A 21,317-nucleotide genomic window follows, 5' to 3' on the forward strand; every position below is an offset into this window, starting at 1 on the left:
GTGGCTACACTGTTATTGAAAACAGGACCTCGCCCCCCCCCCCTCCATCTCGTGTATACTGTGTTATGTAGAACAGGAAACTCTGTGATAGGTAGTTGGGAAATAATAAATTCATCCCCCCTTGTGTGCAATTAGACGTGACGTACTGTGACCAGTTTATGAGTAGACCAACCAGACGTTTAAAAGTCTCGGTTCATCATGAATGTATCATAGTGCTTTGTAAATACGCTCAGTAAGAAAACAATCTACTGCCCAGCAATTAGATTATTAGATGGTTTCTCAGTATACCACACCTTCTGAATTACTCTCTTTGAATTGATGTTAAGCTTTGATCCTTAATTATTTCTGTATAGATCTTCGGCATGGTCCATGAAAACTATCCCCCCTTTGATCAGTCAAAGAGTGTGCCACTGACTCAGTGGCTTGTGAAACAAATGACGCGTGTTCCTTGAGAACCGCCCAGACGATAAGCTTCGTACGGTGGTCCGCATAGTAAGAAACACTGGGAAATCAAGTGCTAAGTGATTCAATGACACTCGGCTGCCTGGTCGTGTGGTATGCATACAGGACTGTCGTCTCGTTGATCCCTGGTTCGAACCCTGCCCGTCTCCATCCCCCGCCGTCCTTTGGGAGGTTTGGACTCGGTTGTAACTCAATTTTAATGGAACACCCGAAACCAGTATAACGAACAAACAGTTGACCAATATACAGTGTCTGGAAACAAATAGTTGACCAATACAGTATCTGGAAACAAAAAGTTGACCAATATACAGTGTCTGGAAACAAATAGTTGACCAATATACAATGTCTGGAAGCAAATAGTTGACCAATAGTGTCTGGAAACAAATAGTTGACCAATACAGTGTCTGGAAACAAATAGTTGACCAATATACAGTGTCTGGAAACAAATAGTTGACCAATACAGTGTCTGGAAACAAATAGTTGACCAATAAACAGTGTCTGGAAACAAATAGTTGACCAATATACAGTGTCTGGAAACAAATGGTTGACCAATATACAGTGTCTGGAAACAAATGGTTGACCAATATACAGTGTATGGAAAAAAAAAGTTGACCAATATACAGTGTCTAGAAACAATAGTTCTCCATCACAGTGTCTGGAAACAAAATGTTGTCCACCACAGTGTCTGGAAAGTTACAAAATAAAATATTTTGAGGAAGGGAGATTAGTTTAAATTGTAAATATTTCGGATTAAAACAACAACTAGTTTTGTGAGAATGTAAAGATCTCAATGAGAAATCTACGTGCAAACGTTCGAAAAATAAACTTGTCTGTTGTATGTTCAACAGTGTACACTCTAATCTTTTTAGAGATTGGGGAGAGAAAAACAAATATAGCGCTTTGGGCTGAGCGGAGGCGTCAGAATCCCATTTTAACGCCCTTTTGGTTTGGAGAGATTTGATGTGTTTGATGAGTCATTCATTTACCAGTTGAGGGAGTTGCGGGCATTACTTGGACCTGTGCCATACATCACAATGACATTGACCTTCACACACCATTCAAAAGATTCCCCTCCGCTTTTCTTGAGGTGGGGATAACCTAAGGGCGTATCCAAGAAGATGTACTCCATTGTGTGTTCACGGGTGACGAGTGGGCGTCTGTGTACGTCTCGGCTCTGTCGTCAGATTAGCAGACTGCGATCCAGTGGTGTACACACAGGGAAAGTCTATCCAGTAGTGTACACACGGAGAAAGTCTATCCAGTAGTGTACACACGGAGAAAGTCTATCCAGTAGTAGTGTACACACGAAGAAAATCTATCCAGTAGTGTACACACGGAGAAAGTCTATCCAGTAGTGTACACACGGAGAAAGTCTATCCAGTAGTGTACACACAGAGAAAGTCTATCCAGTAGTGTACACACGGAGAAAGTCTATCCAGTAGTGTACACACGGAGAAAGTCTATCCAGTAGTGTACACACGGAGAAAGTCTATCCAGTAGTGTACACACGGAGAAAGTCTATCCAGTAGTGTACACACGGAGAAAGTCTATCCAGTAGTGTACACACGAAGAAAGTCTATCCAGTAGTGTACACACGGAGAAAGTCTATCCAGTAGTGTACACACGGAGAAAGTCTATCCAGTAGTGTACACACGAAGAAAGTCTATCCAGTAGTGTACACACGGAGAAAGTCTATCCAGTAGTGTACACACGGAGAAAGTCTATCCAGTAGTGTACACACGGAGAAAGTCTATCCAGTAGTGTACACACGAAGAAAGTCTATCCAGTAGTGTACACACGGAGAAAGTCTATCCAGTAGTGTACACACGGAGAAAGTCTATCCAGTAGTGTACACACGAAGAAAGTCTATCTAGTAGTGTACACACGGAGAAAGTCTATCCAGTAGTGTACACACGAAGAAAGTCTATCCAGTAGTGTACACACGGAGAAAGTCTATCCAGTAGTGTACACACGGAGAAAGTCTATCCAGTAGTGTACACACGAAGAAAGTCTATCTAGTAGTGTACACACGGAGAAAGTCTATCTAGTAGTGTACACACGGAGAAAGTCTGCTATTGCTTGTTTGAAACTAAGTCTTTACATTTATTTGTTTAATGGGAAAAGTAGGCTAAATCAGATGGTATTTTCAGGCACTGGTGTGAAAAAAACAAAACACATAAAGGGACCAACTTTTAATCATAGATATGGTCGAATGTTTCATCACATAGCCTTCACATTAATATTTAGAGTGAAAATAAACAATGTAAACATAGATTCTGCATTCTTTGTTGTTCACATGATGATGGGGCGTGGCGGCTGTCAACTCCAGTGACATTTATGTGTGTTGGGGGGGGGGGGGTATTAAAGGCGGTTTGCCATTGTATTGCTCACATAGATCAAACTAGATCCAACCGCTGGACACACAATGTTTTCACTCACCCTCTGGCCACATTTGTCAGCTAGTCTAGTAGTTTATTTTCATCCCCTTTGATCTTTCTGTCTCCACTTGTGACTTGTCTTTGTCATGCCAGTGTAATCTTCATGCACCTTGGATAACGAGTGTCATGTTTGCTTGTCGCGTGCATCGCCCATGACAACAAACACGTGACACAACTCTCTTGATTCCCTTTTTTTTTTAAAAACCCAAAACAAATTCAAAAGTAGAACCTAAGTGCTTGTGGGCCGCACAGTCTTGTAAGAGATGACCACAGACCTAGCAATGGACGTCAGAGAGGACCGCATACATAGCCTTGTACCTCAAAGACCGCACTGATCTCTTGTCAAATATCGAGCATTGAAAAATAGAACGTGCTTTTGGTCTGTTTTTCATTGCTTGTGGCACAGTCATATTCGTCAAGGATGACCAAAGACATGTTCGTCTAAGAGGTCCACACACACAGTAATGTACGTCTGAGAGCACCACATATACAGCCATGTTCGTCAGAGAGGGCCACATACAGTCATCTACGTCAGAGAGGATCACATACTGTCATCTACGTCAGAGAGGACCACATAGTCATCTACGTCATAGAGAACCACATACACAGTCATCTACGCCAGAGATGACTATAGACATGTCCGTCAGAGAGGACCACACTATCAACTTTGAAGGAGAATTTTTGTTTTAGGTTTTAGAAATACCGGTAATTATTTGCTTTCATTGTCTAGTGCCCCAAGCTAAACGTGGTCTCCCGTATGTCTAACAATGTAACCTTGATGACCTGCAATGCAATATCATGTAATATTCAAACGCTTTCTCAAGACATTTCTACTCTGTAGTCTGAGCTGTGCACGTCAGTCAAAGGTTCAACAACGTTAACTCAATGCTTAACTATGTCTACTAGATGGTTTCCCCTTCCTAGAGAAAACTACAATTCCTATATACGTTTTCAAAGTTGTCTGACAGCACTTACAATGTGAAGCTTTAGATGGCCTGTGATCTGTTATCCTAGTGGTAATGAATGTTACGAATTCGATCACTGAGTCTAGACGTGAGGTCAATACAAAAAGAAGTTGTAGTTTTTTTTCAAACGCATGGGTTCCTATCTGCTGCGTTGAAATGAAGGCTTTGTGTATATTGTTACACTTGTATATTTTTTGTTCAATAAAAAAAATAATAGATGTTCAAATATGAGGCTGTGTACATTCCTTTTCTACCCTCCACAGCGCATATGACGTCATTAGTTTGGAGTGAGCCAATGTAACTAGGAGTGGCGTCAGTTGGTTTCCGAGCTATTACTCAAGCTAATGAGTCACTAGCGCTTATTTGTCGAGTTGGGTATGAATTAGGTGTTAGGTTATTAACCTGTCTTGAAACACTTTACCAAACTTTGTCGTCTCCGCCGCTGAAACAGGTTCAGCTTTCTAATTGGGTCACCTGTTGAGCTTTGCGTTGAACGGCGAGAACAAATTGAAAAGGTGAGAGGAGGATGGGGGGGGGGGGGGGGCTTGATAGCGTGTTCAGGTGCAGCCAGATAGATCGAGTTATGTTCAATTCTCCGAGTCTCTCCCGAGGGTTTTGTAAAGTTCGCTTTGGTGAGCTCCTGAGTACATCCCCACTCGAGCACGCGCGTCTCATCATCAGCTGATTAACTACATCCTAAAAGTGCAGTAGCATTGACCCACTTATTGCAATCTGTTCCAATCTTAGAAATGTAAAGCAATTATTGAGAAGATGGTATACATTCACGCCTCCACTTTCATCTTGTTCGGCTGAACCGTTGGGGCACCACACATGATCTGTTGACAGCCTTTCTCCATTACTCTCTTAACACTTTGAAGAGCCCGTTTAGAAGCTAGTTCCTAGATATTTGCGTTACTTTGGAAAGAACAAAATCAAATTTAAATAGTGTATACATTATTTTATAAATGATGTTTTCTACATTTTTTTTCTAACAAATATTGTCTGTTACTTTCTGCTGTCTTTCACCCCCCGTGTAATTGATTTTATATGTGGATCTACATGTATTGAGCTTGTCCTGCTTTGTTTCAGATCGATCTCAAGCAACCCCTGGAGAAGCAGGGCCCCTTTGATCTGTTGGTGCACAAGGTCACTGACCTGCTGGCAAGAGCCTATGATGGGCACCAGTCTTCCGAAAGAGCTGTTCAAAACCTGGAGGTAAGGTCAACACAAGACAGACACGAATACTGGTACGCGTGTCCCACTCGCCACCCCCTAAGGCCGCCTCTGCAAACACATTGCTTTTAAACACATGCAGCCCTCAAACACATTGTTTTTAAACACTTACAGCCCGTGTTTTTAAACACTTACAGCCCGGTTCATTAGTCAACATTTGGTGCCACATGTATGTTTTACTCATCCAGTCTTACCTATTACTTACTTCAACCAAACACACTGTGAGCTAACTCTGATTGCGCATCTATTCATAGACATAACACTTTGTCTCAACTTCTTTTTAACTGCTTGGAGAATCGTATAGACTTCTGTCCAGGGTGTTTACAACTACTGGCTACTGCAATTGAGAACATCACATTGTAAGAGAAACACTGACTTGGACAACACGCGACACATCATGTGACTTGCTGACTTTCTTGTCTGGTTTAAAATACTTTCAGTAGGTCACAGATTATATTGAGTGGAATTGTATTGCAAACTACATTTTTTTTTCTAACTTTACGGTGTGGTGACATATACATGGTTTTCATAATGAGTTGCCATAAAAAATAAAATTTGCCTCACGCGCATTTGTCGGTATAGGAGTTTGTTCCCAACTTAGTGGTAGCGCTGTCAATATAGGAGTTTGTTCCCAGCCTAGTGGTAGCGCTGTCAATATAGGAGTTTGTTCCCAGCCTAGTGGTAGCGCTGTCAATATAGGAGTTTGTTCCCAGCCTAGTGGTAGTGCTGTCAATATAGGAGTTTGTTCCCAGCCTAGTGGTAGTGCTGTCAATATAGGAGTTTGTTCCCAGCCTAGTGGTAGTGCTGTCAATATCGGAGTTTGTTCCCAATCTTGTCAATATAGGAGTTTGTTCCCAGCCTAGTGGTAGTGCTGTCAATATAGGAGTTTGTTCCCAGCCTAGTGGTAGTGTTGTCAATATAGGAGTTTGTTCCCAGCCTAGTGGTAGTGCTGTCAATATAGGAGTTTGTTCCCAGCCTAGTGGTAGTGCTGTCAATATAGGAGTTTGTTCCCAGCCTAGTGGTAGTGCTGTCAATATAGGAGTTTGTTCCCAGCCTAGTGGTAGTGCTGTCAATATAGGAGTTTGTTCCCAGCCTAGTGGTAGTGCTGTCAATATAGGAGTTTGTTCCCAGCCTAGTGGTAGTGCTGTCAATATAGGAGTTTGTTCCCAGCCTAGTGGTAGTGCTGTCAATATAGGAGTGTTCCTAACCTTGTCAATATAGGAGTGTGTTCCCAACCTAGTGGTACAGCTGTCAATATAGGAGTTTGTACCCAACCTAGTGATAGAGCTGTCAATATAGGAGTTTGTTCCCAGCCTAGTGGTAGCGCTGTCAATATAGGAGTTTGTACCCAACCTAGTGATAGAGCTGTCAATATAGGAGTTTGTTCCCAGCCTAGTGGTAGTGCTGTCAATATAGGAGTTTGTTCCCAGCCTAGTGGTAGTGCTGTCAATATAGGAGTGTTCCTAACCTTGTCAATATAGGAGTGTGTTCCCAACCTAGTGGTACAGCTGTCAATATAGGAGTTTGTACCCAATCTAGTGATAGAGCTGTCAATATAGGAGTTTGTTCCCAGCCTAGTGGTAGCGCTGTCAATATAGGAGTTTGTACCCAACCTAGTGATAGAGCTGTCAATATAGGAGTTTGTTCCCAGCCTAGTGGTAGTGCTGTCAATATAGGAGTTTGTACCCAACCTAGTGATAGAGCTGTCAATATAGGAGTTTGTTCCCAGCCTAGTGGTAGCGCTGTCAATATAGGAGTTTGTTCCCAGCCTAGTGGTAGTGCTGTCAATATAGGAGTTTGTTCCCAGCCTAGTGGTAGTGCTGTCAATATAGGAGTTTGTTCCCAGCCTAGTGGTAGAGCTGTCAATATAGGAGTTTGTTCCCAGCCTAGTGGTAGTGCTGTCAATATAGGAGTTTGTTCCCAGCCTAGTGGTAGTGCTGTCAATATAGGAGTTTGTTCCCAGCCTAGTGGTAGTGCTGTCAATATAGGAGTGTTCCTAACCTTGTCAATATAGGAGTGTGTTCCCAACCTAGTGGTACAGCTGTCAATATAGGAGTTTGTTCCCAACCCAGTGCTAGTGGTACAGCTAGAGAGCACGCCCTTGATACATTGAAAGAGAATTCTCAATAGATAGTGATTTTGAAATAAATATACACAACTATTGTGTATTTAAAGTGATAGAAAAAAATAAAACATGTTTGTAAATTCAATGTATTTTAAACAAACAATAATTATACTGTTGATAAAATATTTATTAAATAACATAATCAGACGGACAGACATAGTGAGTTGATATAAGCTTTGATATAAGAATAAACAAACAAAAGTAGCATAAACAGCTAACTGTAGGGTAGAAACCTCTTGTGACTAGCACTTGTCTCTATGATGTGACTGGATACTTTTTGGCACCTAACTCCTTCATTGTTTATTTTTATTGTTTTCTTCTTTTTTTTCCCACTGGCCTTCTATCACATGTTATTGCTCTTTTTTGTCAGTGTAGTTAATTCTTGTATCATGATACCAAAGAAAGGTTTATAGCTATATACATCTAATAATTTATTTATTTTTTGTTTTGTGCAATCTAAACGAGTTACTGAGCGTTAATGTACAGAAATGCAGTGGAAATATTAACTAATGCAATGGTATGGGCATTATAGAAGTGTCATATCTGATCAGGCCAAGACGATTGAATTTTATGGCCATGTGCTAATTGGCAATGTTGGCCATTTTATTACGAATTAAGAAGCCCCATTAGTTTTACGGCCTTACGGTTGAAAAGTTTTGAGAGGATTTGTTAATGATTTCCTGTATTCGAAACTGCAGAAAGTTATTCTTGAAACAAAACAACACTGAGAAATAGCCACGGGAAATACTGCATTCCTCATTTATCATCGGACTCGAAGACAAGCCTTTTATATATATATATATATATATATATATATATATATATATATATATATATATATATATATATATATATATATATATATATATATATATATATATATATATATATATATATATATATATATATATATATGATGAATTTAAGATGAATTCAACACACGAACTCTTTTTTTAGGCATGCGTGTCAATTGTTTGGCATCTGCCTATTGGTCTCAGGGGTTAATGAATGCATACTGTGCTATGTAGAGGATGACTTGTAAAACAAGACCAGGTCTAACTGGTGTAGTGTGATTGCATCACTCTCTGTTGGTGTCATCTTAAAGTAACTCAGCACTTGAGTTCTCCGTCGGGTTCATGTCAGCCTATATCTCTCGAAGGCCCCTTTTATTTTGTGCGTCTGTGTGTGTGTGTGTACTTTGACAAAGCCTGATGACGACACACCACGTCAAACTGGTTTAGGTCGGCTGCTTTATCTGACAATAAATTGATCTATTTTAATCACGGTGACCAAAAAAAAAACAAGCTAACAGGTCCTGTTGACCTACTTTTGTAAAGCAGTTGAACCAGAAGTTTAAGAAATGCATGGCGGTGACGTGTGTGCGTGTGTCGGGTTGGGAGCGTTTGGTATGGAATCATGGCAACGTGTCTTGTGGTGGTGACGCTATTTACCTGCTACGTCTGCTGTGAATGGAAGGTGGAAATGGTGGGTTATTGTTCCTTTATATAGCTGCCATTACTGCGTGCACCAGAAGTAGAGGTGGACTAGATTTTATAGATCTGAAGGGTTTACCGAGATGTAGCTCAGGGGCGACAATTACCTTCACCTCAAAGTTACAAAAGCGATGGAAGGATAAGAGAAAGATTTCGCATTTCAAAAGCTGAGAACATTACACTATTACATCCCCTGATTTCTAACCCATTGATATTGAGTGAATGCATTTTTAAAGACAATTCTCAAATATTTTATTTGTTTCATTTTATATTATTTGTCCATGTCCCTGTGACACTTATATTTCACAAACTACAAACAAGGCAGTCTTTTCGAAATGTAAACATAGCTCAGTTTTACAATTATATCCACAATAGGTGCAGAAAGCCACCTCCTAAGAGGCATAGACTACTATGCACTTCCTATCAAAGCACTGCTCTTAGCTCGTAGCTATCACGTTTTGTTTTGAAACCTCATGATGTTAAACCATCTATTCGTGGGCCACTTCAGGTCTTTAGAAAGCAAACCTTTTCAGAAATGAGAGTGTCAGTTGTTCCCATATTAAATCTGTTCATTATGATCGTGGTTTCATTTTTTGTTTTTATTTCCTGGTCACTTTGTTGTGCATGTCAGTCAGGTGTTTGTATGAAACTATAAAACTTTTGTTTGTCAGTTAGTTTTTTTGTGTTGTTGTTTTTTTAATGTTGAAACTCCCCCCCCCCTCTCTCTCTCTCTTCTTCTCTCTCTGTATATATGGATCCTTCTGTTTCGTATAGACAATTGAAATACATGTATATTTTGCCTTGGCCTTGTCAGTCCAACGTTTGCAAGTACAACTCAGAAGTAAATGTCTAACAATTTACTGTCACGAGAATGACACCTCATTTCTAGACATCTAGCTACGAGTGTACAATCTTTCAGTTTTACCCACGTATACTCAGTAGTTACCCATCTACCATAGATTTTAAAAAAAATATATATGTTTGGTATGTCATGGCATCGCTTTCTTTACTCTGGCACGGCACTTGAAGAGTTCTTTGTGTTGGCGTGTTGAACTTGTCTGAACACAACCATCAATAGACCCTGACCCTGACTTTCTGGCTTACAACTAGATCTATTTGAAGCGTTTCAGGTTTGGTGGTTCTTTAAAAGTTCAGACACTTTTATTCTAGTAAAAGTTCAGACACTTTTATTCTAGTGACTTATGCAAGACATACTACACAAAATGATTCTCTTGGTGCATTTTTTTAAATATTTAAAACAAACAAACTTTGGTTTCCCTCCTTTTTAAATTTTTTTTTTAATTAGCCGGATATGACCCGTGCCCTGCTGGTCTTAGTTTGGATATTACTGATCTAGTCAATTGGATTTCGATCCATATCTAACATTGCAAATGTTCCCTTTACATTTTTTAGATTTTGTCATTAAAATAAAAGTAGAGTGTGAAAATGGATTTACCCGATCAGCCGACCTATTGATATCAAATATAAAACTGTAAAAATGGGTTTACCCGATTTGTTAAAAAAAAAAGTTTCCTTTTTTAAAAAAAAAATAGAGATAAATTTAGTGTTTATTTTTATTTTTAGTGCCTTCCAGTTGTTAGAGGGACATTAAACCTACAATTTGGTCTCCGCCAAGATCTTAGGAACATTTTTGCCAAGTTTTATCAAGATTGGTCAAACGGTTTTGATTTCTATGCGGGACATACATACATACGCCTTATTTTCTGCTTTATATATTAGATTTTATGACACATAAGTAATTATTCTGGTTGGAAAGTTCGTTGGAATAATGTCAATGTTTTTTTTATAATTGCTTGATTTCCCACATCTTCTTTTCCTATATACTATATAACTTCCGTCGGTTCGTTAGAATTCATAGTCGTTACAGGGAATGTTTTTAATTTTCTTCGACAGCTCTATTTAATAGTACTAAAATAGTGTAACCTGTAATCATGGTTTTGCTGGTCGTGTGCTAGGACCCACAGAAGTAAAGAGGCGTGACAATCTGCTATCCGAAGATGGTCATGTTAAACATTTTTCTTTGCCTGCGTCTCCCTATAATTCAATCCGATGGTGGTGGTGGTCCTGGTAGAGATGATGGTCTTCGGCATGTCGGCTCCCAGATGACTCTAGCTTTCACCGACATGGCGTCATAAACCTTCCAGCTGGAGGTCCATCCTCTCCCAGGTCCGTGACTTCTGTTGATTTGCTGTTTGGTGTTTCTGTAGCTAGTGGCTTTTCCCAACCCTCCTCCTTTCTCAGCCGGGCTTGGGACTGTCCGACGGCGGAGTTCTCCCTATAAGACTATATGGTTAAAGAGAGAGTACACTTTTCAAGTGGGTTTCCAATTGTTAGGCGCTTCCGCGCTGTGTCTTATGCAGATAAGTCAAACGGAGGTAACAGTGTCAATGAAATCAAATAAATATCACACTATAAGTTAGTCGACGCTGACAGCGAATGTCGAGCAAGAAGTTGAATAATAACGAAGGGAACCGTCGAATGTCCTCAAGCTAAATCTCTACGTTCATAAAAACCTGCTCCTGTCTAAAGTCGTCCAAAGTATCTTTTTCAATTTCGCTATTCTTCCTAAAATCCTAGCCTTGTTTTTACTAGTCGCGTCATTGTCTCTATTAAACTTTCCCTTTCTACGAAACAAATAACCAATTCCTACGTGGCCATAACACATTTCATTGCATATCATAATAATTTATTTGATCAGGCAATAGCATTGATATTTATGTGTGTGAAAATTAATAGAAATTGATGTTATCATCATTTGGTGTTCTTGTGGACATAGCCTCAATATTAGCCACTGCAAACACCTGGTTAGAAGTCCTTTTGGGCTTATTCCCATCTTGTTTATGTCAAGAAGTGCACAGACTTGCAGATAACACAGTGCTATCTTGAGCGGACTTGAGCCCCAATATATGCCCTATGTTTAAAGTTGGGCCTGGTTTGTCAAGGGCTCAGAGCGTTACACCTACTCGACAGTTGTGTCGACCAGATCCCACCAGTTGGAGACGGTTAGTTCAGGTAGCGTCCCACGAAATGTACTCGCCCCCCACACAACAGCGTGGTTTTTTGTTGTTTTTCCCCCTGCGGACTGACATCTTACTGAACGCCACTTGATAAACATAATCAACACTGACCTAGAACAATGTTTCGCGTATTGATATATACATTAGGCCTATCGTGTTTTCATGTTAGATTTATTTGACAGTAACGTACATTTAAATATTGACCTTTGCCCGGCCTAGATTTCACCTGTATTCAAATTTTTGATAAGGCCATCCCATGACCTCTTGTAGGTCCTATATATTTCTATCATGTAGCGGTTAGCTCTTTTTATCAATAGTCAATTGAGAACCATTGTTTACAAAGAACGTCACTCATGTCTACCTCTTCCATTTTCATCTGAATAAATGCACAGAAGCGTAGTGCGACTACACTTTTTTTTTTTTAACATCCTTTTTCAGTCTTTGTATAAATATTTTTTTAGCTGTTTACAATTACTGGGTGGGAGATCGAGCAACAGTAACTTGTGTTTGTTTGATTGGTTGGGAAGCAAGCTTTTATAAATTGATGAATGCAAGAACTAGAGAAGAAGTTTACGGTACTTATTTGAATGCGTATTACGTCAGTCGATCACTTTCTCTTCACCACCACTCGTCTGCCCGGCGAAGCTATATTTAGCCTTGTTATTGATTTACATCCTGTCATGCGCATTGATCTTGTTGACTAACGAGTCAACGAATGATTATTTGATTGTTAGACGTAGACCTAGTGTCTACACTTTTTTTTTTTTTAATGTTTTTTAAATGCATGCTTATCATTTAAAGCGGTGTTCCTTTAAATTGTCAATGTCACATTTTCAAGGGAGGGGGTAATTGCAGAGTGAAATTAAATTAACCTACGTCTACAGTTTATGTCAATGTATGATTAATGATTGGCTTCCTGGTCGTACGGTCGTCTTAATCATGGTCCCGGGTTCTTCCCCTGCCCGTTGCCCCCCCCCCCCTGAAAAAACATCCGAAACTTGAGTTTGAGATTAAAATTATTACAATCTAAAATTATCTAGACGCTATCATGTAACTTTAGTTTCCACTATTGCACTTAGTTACACAATCTCCAAGATTGGTATTTATAATCTACAGGAGCCGTCAACAAAAAAATAGAATCTATCTAAAACGACAATTTTTTTTTATTCATCTTAACACTTTATATTTAATGGTACCATAGCCCTTTTTTTTTTTTTGGTCAGAGCTCCTCCTCAATTATTGTTACTCAACTCCTATGATGGCAAATATCAGCTGATACTTGTGCTAAGCCACAATTAAATAGTTGTTAATTGTTGATAATTTGACAAAATCACTTGTATAACTTTGAACAAACAGCCCAACACAAACACACATCAGAGCAATTTTGTAGAAAACACATTTAATTTTGTTCTCTCATGTGGCTCACACACATACACACTTTTTCTTGTGCAATCCAGTAACCTTTAATTATAAGCCTTTCAACATTATAATAACCCTAACCCTTTCAACATTATGAACTCCTGTGTTCTCACCAAATTCTTTCTTACCCCTAAAGATATTTAGTTGACTCTAAAATCTTCCACCATCCTTTTAGTCCATGATTAAGCTTTGTATTGCTTAAAAAAAAAAAGATTGTTTTATGAGAACTTCATTTGTCCCTAGACTTTTGGATTGTTAGGGCACCACACATGATCTGTTGACCATCTCTTAGTCTTTTGCCAGGATTAGTCTTTTTCAATTTTCAAGGATCTTTGCTTAAAAAAATATGAGATTTTGTTTTTTTCTAAAATCTAGCTAATTTCATTATTTGTATCTAAAAAGTTAGAACCATGTTACTAAAATGACCTTTTTAATGGTCAATAGGGGTTAGAATTTTATTGTTTTAAAGGTTTTCAAACAATTATTTTATTTTGCTCTACAGACATACATCCAGCAACATCCTGAATGTATAGTTTTGGATCCATTTGACAGCATCCGTCGTCTGCTGGACCGTTACACTCAGTACCAAAGGGTCTCATCTGCTGATATGATGAAAGGTATTATTTATTAACATATCTTTTTTTTTTTTTAAAGTTTTTGAAAATAATTTCAATTTTATAGGAATACTGGTATGTGCTAAGCAATAAATTCAAAATTTGTTTCATTAAATAAATATTTTTTTTAGTTTTACTGTGCATTACCTGTTTTATTCTTAACTTAATCAATACAAAATAAGCTTTATTTAAGTTACATCTCTTTGAACATTCTTGTTCAGCTTAATGTGAACTGATAATTCATTCAGCTATACAGTATTCATTCATTCATAACTATGTTCTGCTGGAGGCTGGTGTGGACAGTATAGAAGCACTAATTACCAATTGACAGCTGCGATATGTCGGAAGAGGGCTGCGTAACAGAGATGCCCTCCGTAAGCATTTTAACTATCAACTCGGGCATCATTTCGCCCTCCCCGGCATAGAAGAAAGTAGCTGGCAGCAGATGGAGTCTGAAAGAGACAGCAGAAGAGCTCTTATGAAGGAACAGACATTTGAGACCCAAAGGAGAGCCATTATTGAAGACAGGCACAGAAGTCGGAAAGAAAACTTAAATAGACCACTGGTGGACAACGGCTTTGCGGAAGAATAAGCGGGTCGCAACTTCTCTCAACCTTAAAGTTAGGAAGCAAAGACATTGCCAATATTATTATTATTCCTTCTGGCAAAAATAACAAAGTCATATTTATTTGTAGGTCTTAGCTGAGTTTACACATAAAACACTGCATTCTTCCTTAATTTTCAGAGTTGAAATTAGCACCTTATAATTTGTGAGATAATACCTATATTAAATACTACTGAATGCTCTTTTTAAAATTTAGCATAATTTTATATAAATCTATAAATCATGTCTTTAAATCTCAAGAATTAAAGAGGAGTGCAGTAGTTCAGGTGATTATGCAGTTGTAACTGTGATCTACATATTTGTTCACATCCAGTTCAGACACAACCCTTGTTATAATACCTTTAAACTTTTTTTATATATAAATGTGTATTAATGTGTTTAAAAAAACAAACAAGGTTTATATGTAGACATCTAACTAGAAACTAATTCATTTTACTGCTTGTAAGTAACTTGTATATCATAGTAGATTTATATTTTTTAATATTAATTTGTAGATTTTTAAAAAGTAAAAAATGTTTTCAAGACCCTGTCTCTATATTTTAAGTTTTCTGTACCAGATGGATTTAGATGAAATGCACTGTAATAGAATATTGTCTAATATATTCATCAGATAATCGCTGCATGATTCCAACATTTGTTGAGTTGAACTCTGTTGATGTTGAAGTCAATAAGGAAAAACTTGCCAAGGCTAATGTTACATTCCCCTTGGGTGAGTGGACCAATTAGTTGCTGTAGCTAGTAATCAAAAAGAAATATTTTAAAGGACCTAAAAGAAGATTTGGATTATTTATCAATTTTTAAAGTAGCTTCTATAAAGTTAAATAATGCTCTTGTATACTACCTTTCAGCATTTAGAAACTGAATACTTGTACTTGTTTTAAATTATTTTAAAATCTAGTTAGACACTTAGAAATGGGAAATAATCAGGCATGTATAAAAATGCAAAAATATATCTAAATTGAATACAGAAAAGATTTTATATATTTCTATGGAACATAATCACTGAAGAATGATGTTTTTATTAATTCTACTAGGATTTTGGGGATAGACATTAAAATAAAAAAAGTTGGGGAAGATGTAAAAACCAATCTGTGTTACTACTTTTTTAACTCTATTATGAATTTGTATGTTGCTGTTGACTTCTTCCATCACACATCTACCACTGGACTCTTACACACAGCACACACTCACACCCTACTGACATACAGAAACACTTTTACTAAAACCATTCTTATTGCAGTATGCAAGCCTATTCTGGCCCATGGATCAACGTATGCTCACCAGGTATCATTAAGCCGCTAAAAAAACAAAAAAAGTATTACCTTGTCTTTTTTTTTTTCCCTGTCTTTTTTTTTTTAACATATAAAACTAATTCTCTTTTTAAGTTTTTAACACTCACTTCAATATTATGTTCTTTTTTTTTTTTTTTTACTCCTCACGTGTAAATGTTTTTTGCTACTATTTTAAAACTTAAATGATCATAAACATTTTATGTGTGTATATTTCACCAAATCAATACTAATCTAATTCTAATTCATCTGTAAAAATGTTAAAAACAAAAAGATATATATTTTTTATAAAAAGTTAAAGATGAACATAGTTAAGCTAAGTTAACTTTTTTTTTTTTTTTGTACATGTCTGTGAATCAGATTTGAACATTCTATAATAAATCAGGCATGTATATTCCATAGATGTCAATTATCTTCAATGAAGACTCCTTGAAGGACATAACTCCACCTTGTGTGGCCCAGTCTTTCATAAACCACAATGCTATCTTGTACAAGATTCTAGTTGTTGGCTGTAAGCAATTCATCATTCAAAGACCTTCTTTGAAAAATTTATATCCTGGACGTAAGTCATCTTCCTAATAATCAGAGCAATATACTTTTATCTACTTGTACAAAGCTTATATTAGCTCACTTTGTCTGTCTGTCTGGTTAAAGGTTTGTACACCTTATTTCTGTCACCCAAACTTGGATCAAGCTGAAGTTTTGCAAAAAGATTTACCTGACAACACAAGAATCAATTAAAAAAAACAAAAACAATTAGTTAATTAACCATTGGTAATTAATTATTTTGTATGGTATCTCGAACAAGGGGAAGAAATTGTACTTGGCTGAAGTGGTGGTATAAGCTGAATTAGTCCCCTTTATAGGTCACTGCGTTAAAGTAAAATTGAAATAAACAATACATAACTATAAAATCTTCTCTAGTCATAGGCACCTCACCATCAGAGGGGTTAGTACGTCGATTTGAGGAGGCGTGAACCCTGAGTCTCAATTCAGGTTCCCCCCCCCCCTTTTTTTTTTTTAAATGCTTTTAAAAACCGATTACAGTAAAATTCGCCCAGATATAACTATAATAACTATATAACTATACAATCTTCTCTAGTCATAAAACACCTCAGCATCAGAGAGGTTAGTACGTCGATTTGAGGAGGCGTGAACCCTGAGTCTCAATTCAGGTCCCCTCCCCCCCCCCCCCCTTTTTTTTTTTAAATGCTTTTAAAAACCGATTACAGTAAAATTCGCCCAGATATCCTCCTCCTCCCCCCCCCCCCTCCCCATCCAAAATTAATTAAAAACTTTCCAACTAGTCCAAATAAGTGATAGGATCATAGCGTATTGAGAAAGCTATAAGCATGAAATAGCACTAAACAAAAATGTTAAAAATATTTCTAATCACACAGATTTATTATTGTTGGTCTAGGTCTATTAGACCTACATATTTCATTACATGACTGATCCAAACTAATTGATACAATTACACTTCGCATAAGCTTTTTTTTTTTTTTAAGTACTTTTAAATGGTTTTTTTTTTTTTTTTTTTGGTTATTGGATTTTGTCAATGGATTTTAAGTTAAGTGTACCCTAAGTTGTGTATAAATTTTATTTACTTATTATGTTTTGATAAGTAATAATATTCAGTTGTTTTTTCAATGACATTACAATGTTGAAGTTCTGAAATGCAACATTGTGATAAATAATTTATGAAATAACAATAGATCAGTCTTACTATAAATTAGATTGTACAATGAAAGGGAAATAACTTTTTTTTAAAGATAAAATTAGATATCCTGTACTGTATGAATAGAAACTTGAAAAGTCTTATTATTATCACTTAGAAATTTTAAATAATTGTAATGTAAATTTTTTCTAATTTACTTTTTTGTTTAATCTAAACACTGGCATATTTAACTATCTAAATTCAACTTGAAACAGAAAAAAAAAAAATTAACAAAAAATATAAGCATATTATAAAATGTAGGTTAACTTGCATTTACGGTAGGCATCCATACCCAATCTAGCGGTCGTGAGGTCTTCTTCTTGATCGTTGAAAGTGCTAAAATATGTTGCAGGTGCTCTTGCTGAAGATAGTGCTGAAATGTGCTAAAGTTTTACAAGAAGATACTGTGACATGCCGGGGATTCTGTAGATGTATATCTCTAGATCTAAATGCTATCTTAGAGATTCAATAAATGAAGATCCTTTTAATTCAAATACAGAACTTTAATTCATCAACTAAGAATCACTGTATATGAATATATGTACAGAAATAAAACTGTATCAGATGAATAACTTTCTTTCAAAGTTTTTTTTTGAAGTAACGTCTGTATTATATAAGATAAGAAAGATAAAAGTTCAATAATAAAATATTCAAATTTACTACTAGAGCTAATAAAATACAAGACTTGTCTCTACAAATTCTAACTCAAAACTAAAATATGTCGTATCTCTACAAAATTTACATCACGACAGACCTTCCCTTCGTGCATTTTTCTAACCTCCAATTTTGACACTTTGCTTAACCAATGAAATTATTTTCTTCAACCAATCAAATTATTTCCTGTCAAGTGTCATACACGAGATAGACAGGTGTCTGCTTAATTCATAGGAAATTCCTTGCGTTACAGGCATGCATATGTAAATTAATTAACCTAGACTTGGGTTTATTTTAAATTGATACATGACACTAGTAATAGAATCAACATTCTCATATTAACTTGCAATTTTCATTTACTCTGTTTTAATCAAATTCAAATTATAGCATTAGGAATTAGACTAAATCAATCTTTCATAAAATTAACTGATCTCAGTTTTAATAGTTGCAAATTCTTTTCATTGTCAGCTCATCCTACAATCTTCTTTGACACACAGGAAGTGTCTAAAGCAGACTCAGACCATCCACTCAATGCTGTAAGTAGTACACAATTATATTTGAATTAGCACATTCATGCTTTTAAGATGAGAGTTTAAGCCCTTCAGAATTCATTTTATTTCAAGGTGGATTATGCTACTCTAGAAAATCAGCCCACCAAACCTGACTGGGTTTACCTTGACCGTCTGGGTCAAAGTATGAGAGAAGCTATGGAGCTAGACTTGTTTGGTTTTGATGTCATTATGGACAGTGAGACTAATCAATATGGTATTATTGATATCAACTTTTTTCCAGGTAGGACTTAATGCTTTTATTGCTAGAACCTTAAAAACCATAAACATAGGTACTTGTTTATTTATTTTTTATTTTTTTTTGTTGAAAATCTGAGTTATGCAAGAATGACAAAGAAATACATTGTTTTATAAATATGTGTTTATATGGTCTTATTTGATTAGAAGGAACAACATGTCCCCCTTAAAAATAAGTTTGTATTCATGAATTTAAGTCTCGGTTTTAGTTCAGAACATGATTGAAATATGGATAGTTTTGGAGTAAATGAAATTATTGCTGCTTCTGTTATGTTTTAATAGTTAATGAGATTATTTCTGCTTCTGTTATGTTTTAATAGAAAATGAAATTATTGCTGCTTCTGTTATGTTTTAATAGTTAAGGAAATTATTGCTGCTTCTGTTATGTTTTAATAGATAATGAAATTATTGCTGCTTCTGTTATGTTTTAATAGTTAATGAGATTATTTCTGCTTCTGTTATGTTTTAATAGAGAATGAAATTATTGCTGCTTCTGTTATGTTTTAATAGTTAATGAGATTATTTCTGCTTCTGTTATGTTTTAATAGAGAATGAAATTATTGCTGCTTCTGTTATGTTTTAATAGTTAAGGAAATTATTGCTGCTTCTGTTATGTTTTAATAGATAATGAAATTATTGTTGTTTCTGATATGTTTTAATATGGTGTCATTATTTTGGTTATCTTGATGAATACTAGTTGTCAGTGTGTGATACACTAAAAGATGTTTTCATTTATCCTTGATGAATACTAGTTGTCAGTGTGTGATACACTAAAAGATGTTTTCATTTATCCTTGATGAATACTAGTTGTCAGTGTGTGATACACTAAAAGATGTTTTCATTTATCCTTGATGAATACTAGTTGTCAGTGTGTGATACACTAAAAGATGTTTTCATTTATCCTTGATGAATACTAGTTGTCAGTGTGTGATACACTAAAAGATGTTTTCATTTATCCTTGATGAATACTAGTTGTCAGTGTGTATACACTAAAAGATGTTTTCATTTATCCTTGATGAATACTAGTTGTCAGTGTGTATACACTAAAAAATGTTTTCATTTATCCTTGATGAATACTAGTTGTCAGTGTGTGATACACTAAAAGATGTTTTCATTTATCCTTGATGAATACTAGTTGTCAGTGTGTGATACACTAAAAGATGTTTTCATTTATCCTTGATGAATACTAGTTGTCAGTGTGTGATACACTAAAAGATGTTTTCATTTATCCTTGATGAATACTAGTTGTCAGTGTGTGATACACTAAAAGATGTTTTCATTTATCCTTGATAAACTTGAAGCTCTCTCTTGTTAGGTGTATTTTATATTATTGTGTCTATCACATTCTCATATTTGTATCAAGGCTCAGGGTCATTATTTCAATAGATCCAAACTGTTGATGTGAAGAACTGCAGAAAATATTGCAAGACAGGCTCTACACTGGAACCCACAGGAGAAGAGAATGGCTGGGAGACTTGGAGGAGATTGGTAGGTCAAGAAGCAAAGAAGGCAGGATGGACTTGGACCAAATGAGGGGAATCTACCATGATGCATCTGAAGACCATAGATTTAAAAACATTTAGATGAAGACTTTTAAAATATAAGTACAGACATATATTTCACTGGTTACTTTGGAACAGATGAGGACAATGAATTTTCATAGAAACACCCAATGTACTTCTAGAGTACTTGTATTAACACTCAAGACAACCAGAAGTATGCAAGCTAACAGCACAGTTTTGGAAGAGTACTCAGAGCATCAATAAGTTAGATTTTTTTTTTAATTGGTAGTTTAAGGGGAACTAATTAGTTTCTTGACATCTAGTTTCTAAAAAGACCTGCATGATGGAGAATGTTTTTGAAATTTCAGTTTCCAGGAAGTTACCAATGTAAAGAAGTTTGAGCTTATTTTGTTAGAATGACTATGCAAGTAAACAGGAGTGAGAAGTGAGTGAAAAGCCAGCAGTCAGAAGGAAAATGTCTACTTGCTCATCATTAAGATATCATAGGTCTGCAGATTATGAGATAGAAGTGAATTTAATGATACATCTTTCTGCTTACTTGTATAAATTTGTGTTTCAGTACCTGACAGAACCATTTTTTGCACTTATTTAGAAGAAATATCACAAATGAGTGTCTTATCAATTCCCCATTTTGAAGTAATGCAGATTTGAAAAAGAAGACACTAGAAGTTGTACTTAACTTTAATTACCGAAGTTGAAACCAAATGTACAGTATATACAATCTCACAGCATCCTCTGCAGAACTCAAGTGTATTTGTTGAAAGAACTATATACTGAGTTGACTGTCATTTTAGTTTCTTTTACGCTTTATATTTCTTTAGTAAAAAGCTAGAACTCTCTACAATATTCTTTTATAGCAAATGGATTTAAAGTTTAGTGTATCTTAGATTGTGTATTAATGTAACCTTTTTATGTT

The 21,317-nt window shown here is 36.2% G+C and overlaps 1 protein-coding gene across 1 annotated transcript in view; it reads left to right on the forward strand.

Moving 5' to 3' along the window:
- Positions 1 to 21,317, forward strand: part of LOC106055341 (inositol-tetrakisphosphate 1-kinase-like) — a 41,197-nt gene that overhangs the window by 16,693 nt on the left and 3,187 nt on the right. Inside the window, exons 3-9 of the mRNA XM_056023120.1 lie at positions 4,955 to 5,080; positions 13,676 to 13,790; positions 15,023 to 15,121; positions 15,653 to 15,696; positions 16,104 to 16,263; positions 18,541 to 18,608; positions 18,696 to 18,864. Of these exons, the coding sequence (XP_055879095.1) occupies positions 4,955 to 5,080; positions 13,676 to 13,790; positions 15,023 to 15,121; positions 15,653 to 15,696; positions 16,104 to 16,263; positions 18,541 to 18,608; positions 18,696 to 18,864 (781 nt within the window). The remainder of the gene's footprint in view (positions 1 to 4,954; positions 5,081 to 13,675; positions 13,791 to 15,022; positions 15,122 to 15,652; positions 15,697 to 16,103; positions 16,264 to 18,540; positions 18,609 to 18,695; positions 18,865 to 21,317) is intronic.

The sequence above is a fragment of the Biomphalaria glabrata genome, chromosome 3 (assembly GCF_947242115.1).
Source record: "Biomphalaria glabrata chromosome 3, xgBioGlab47.1, whole genome shotgun sequence".
In the NCBI taxonomy this organism is placed as follows: Eukaryota; Metazoa; Mollusca; class Gastropoda; family Planorbidae; genus Biomphalaria; species Biomphalaria glabrata.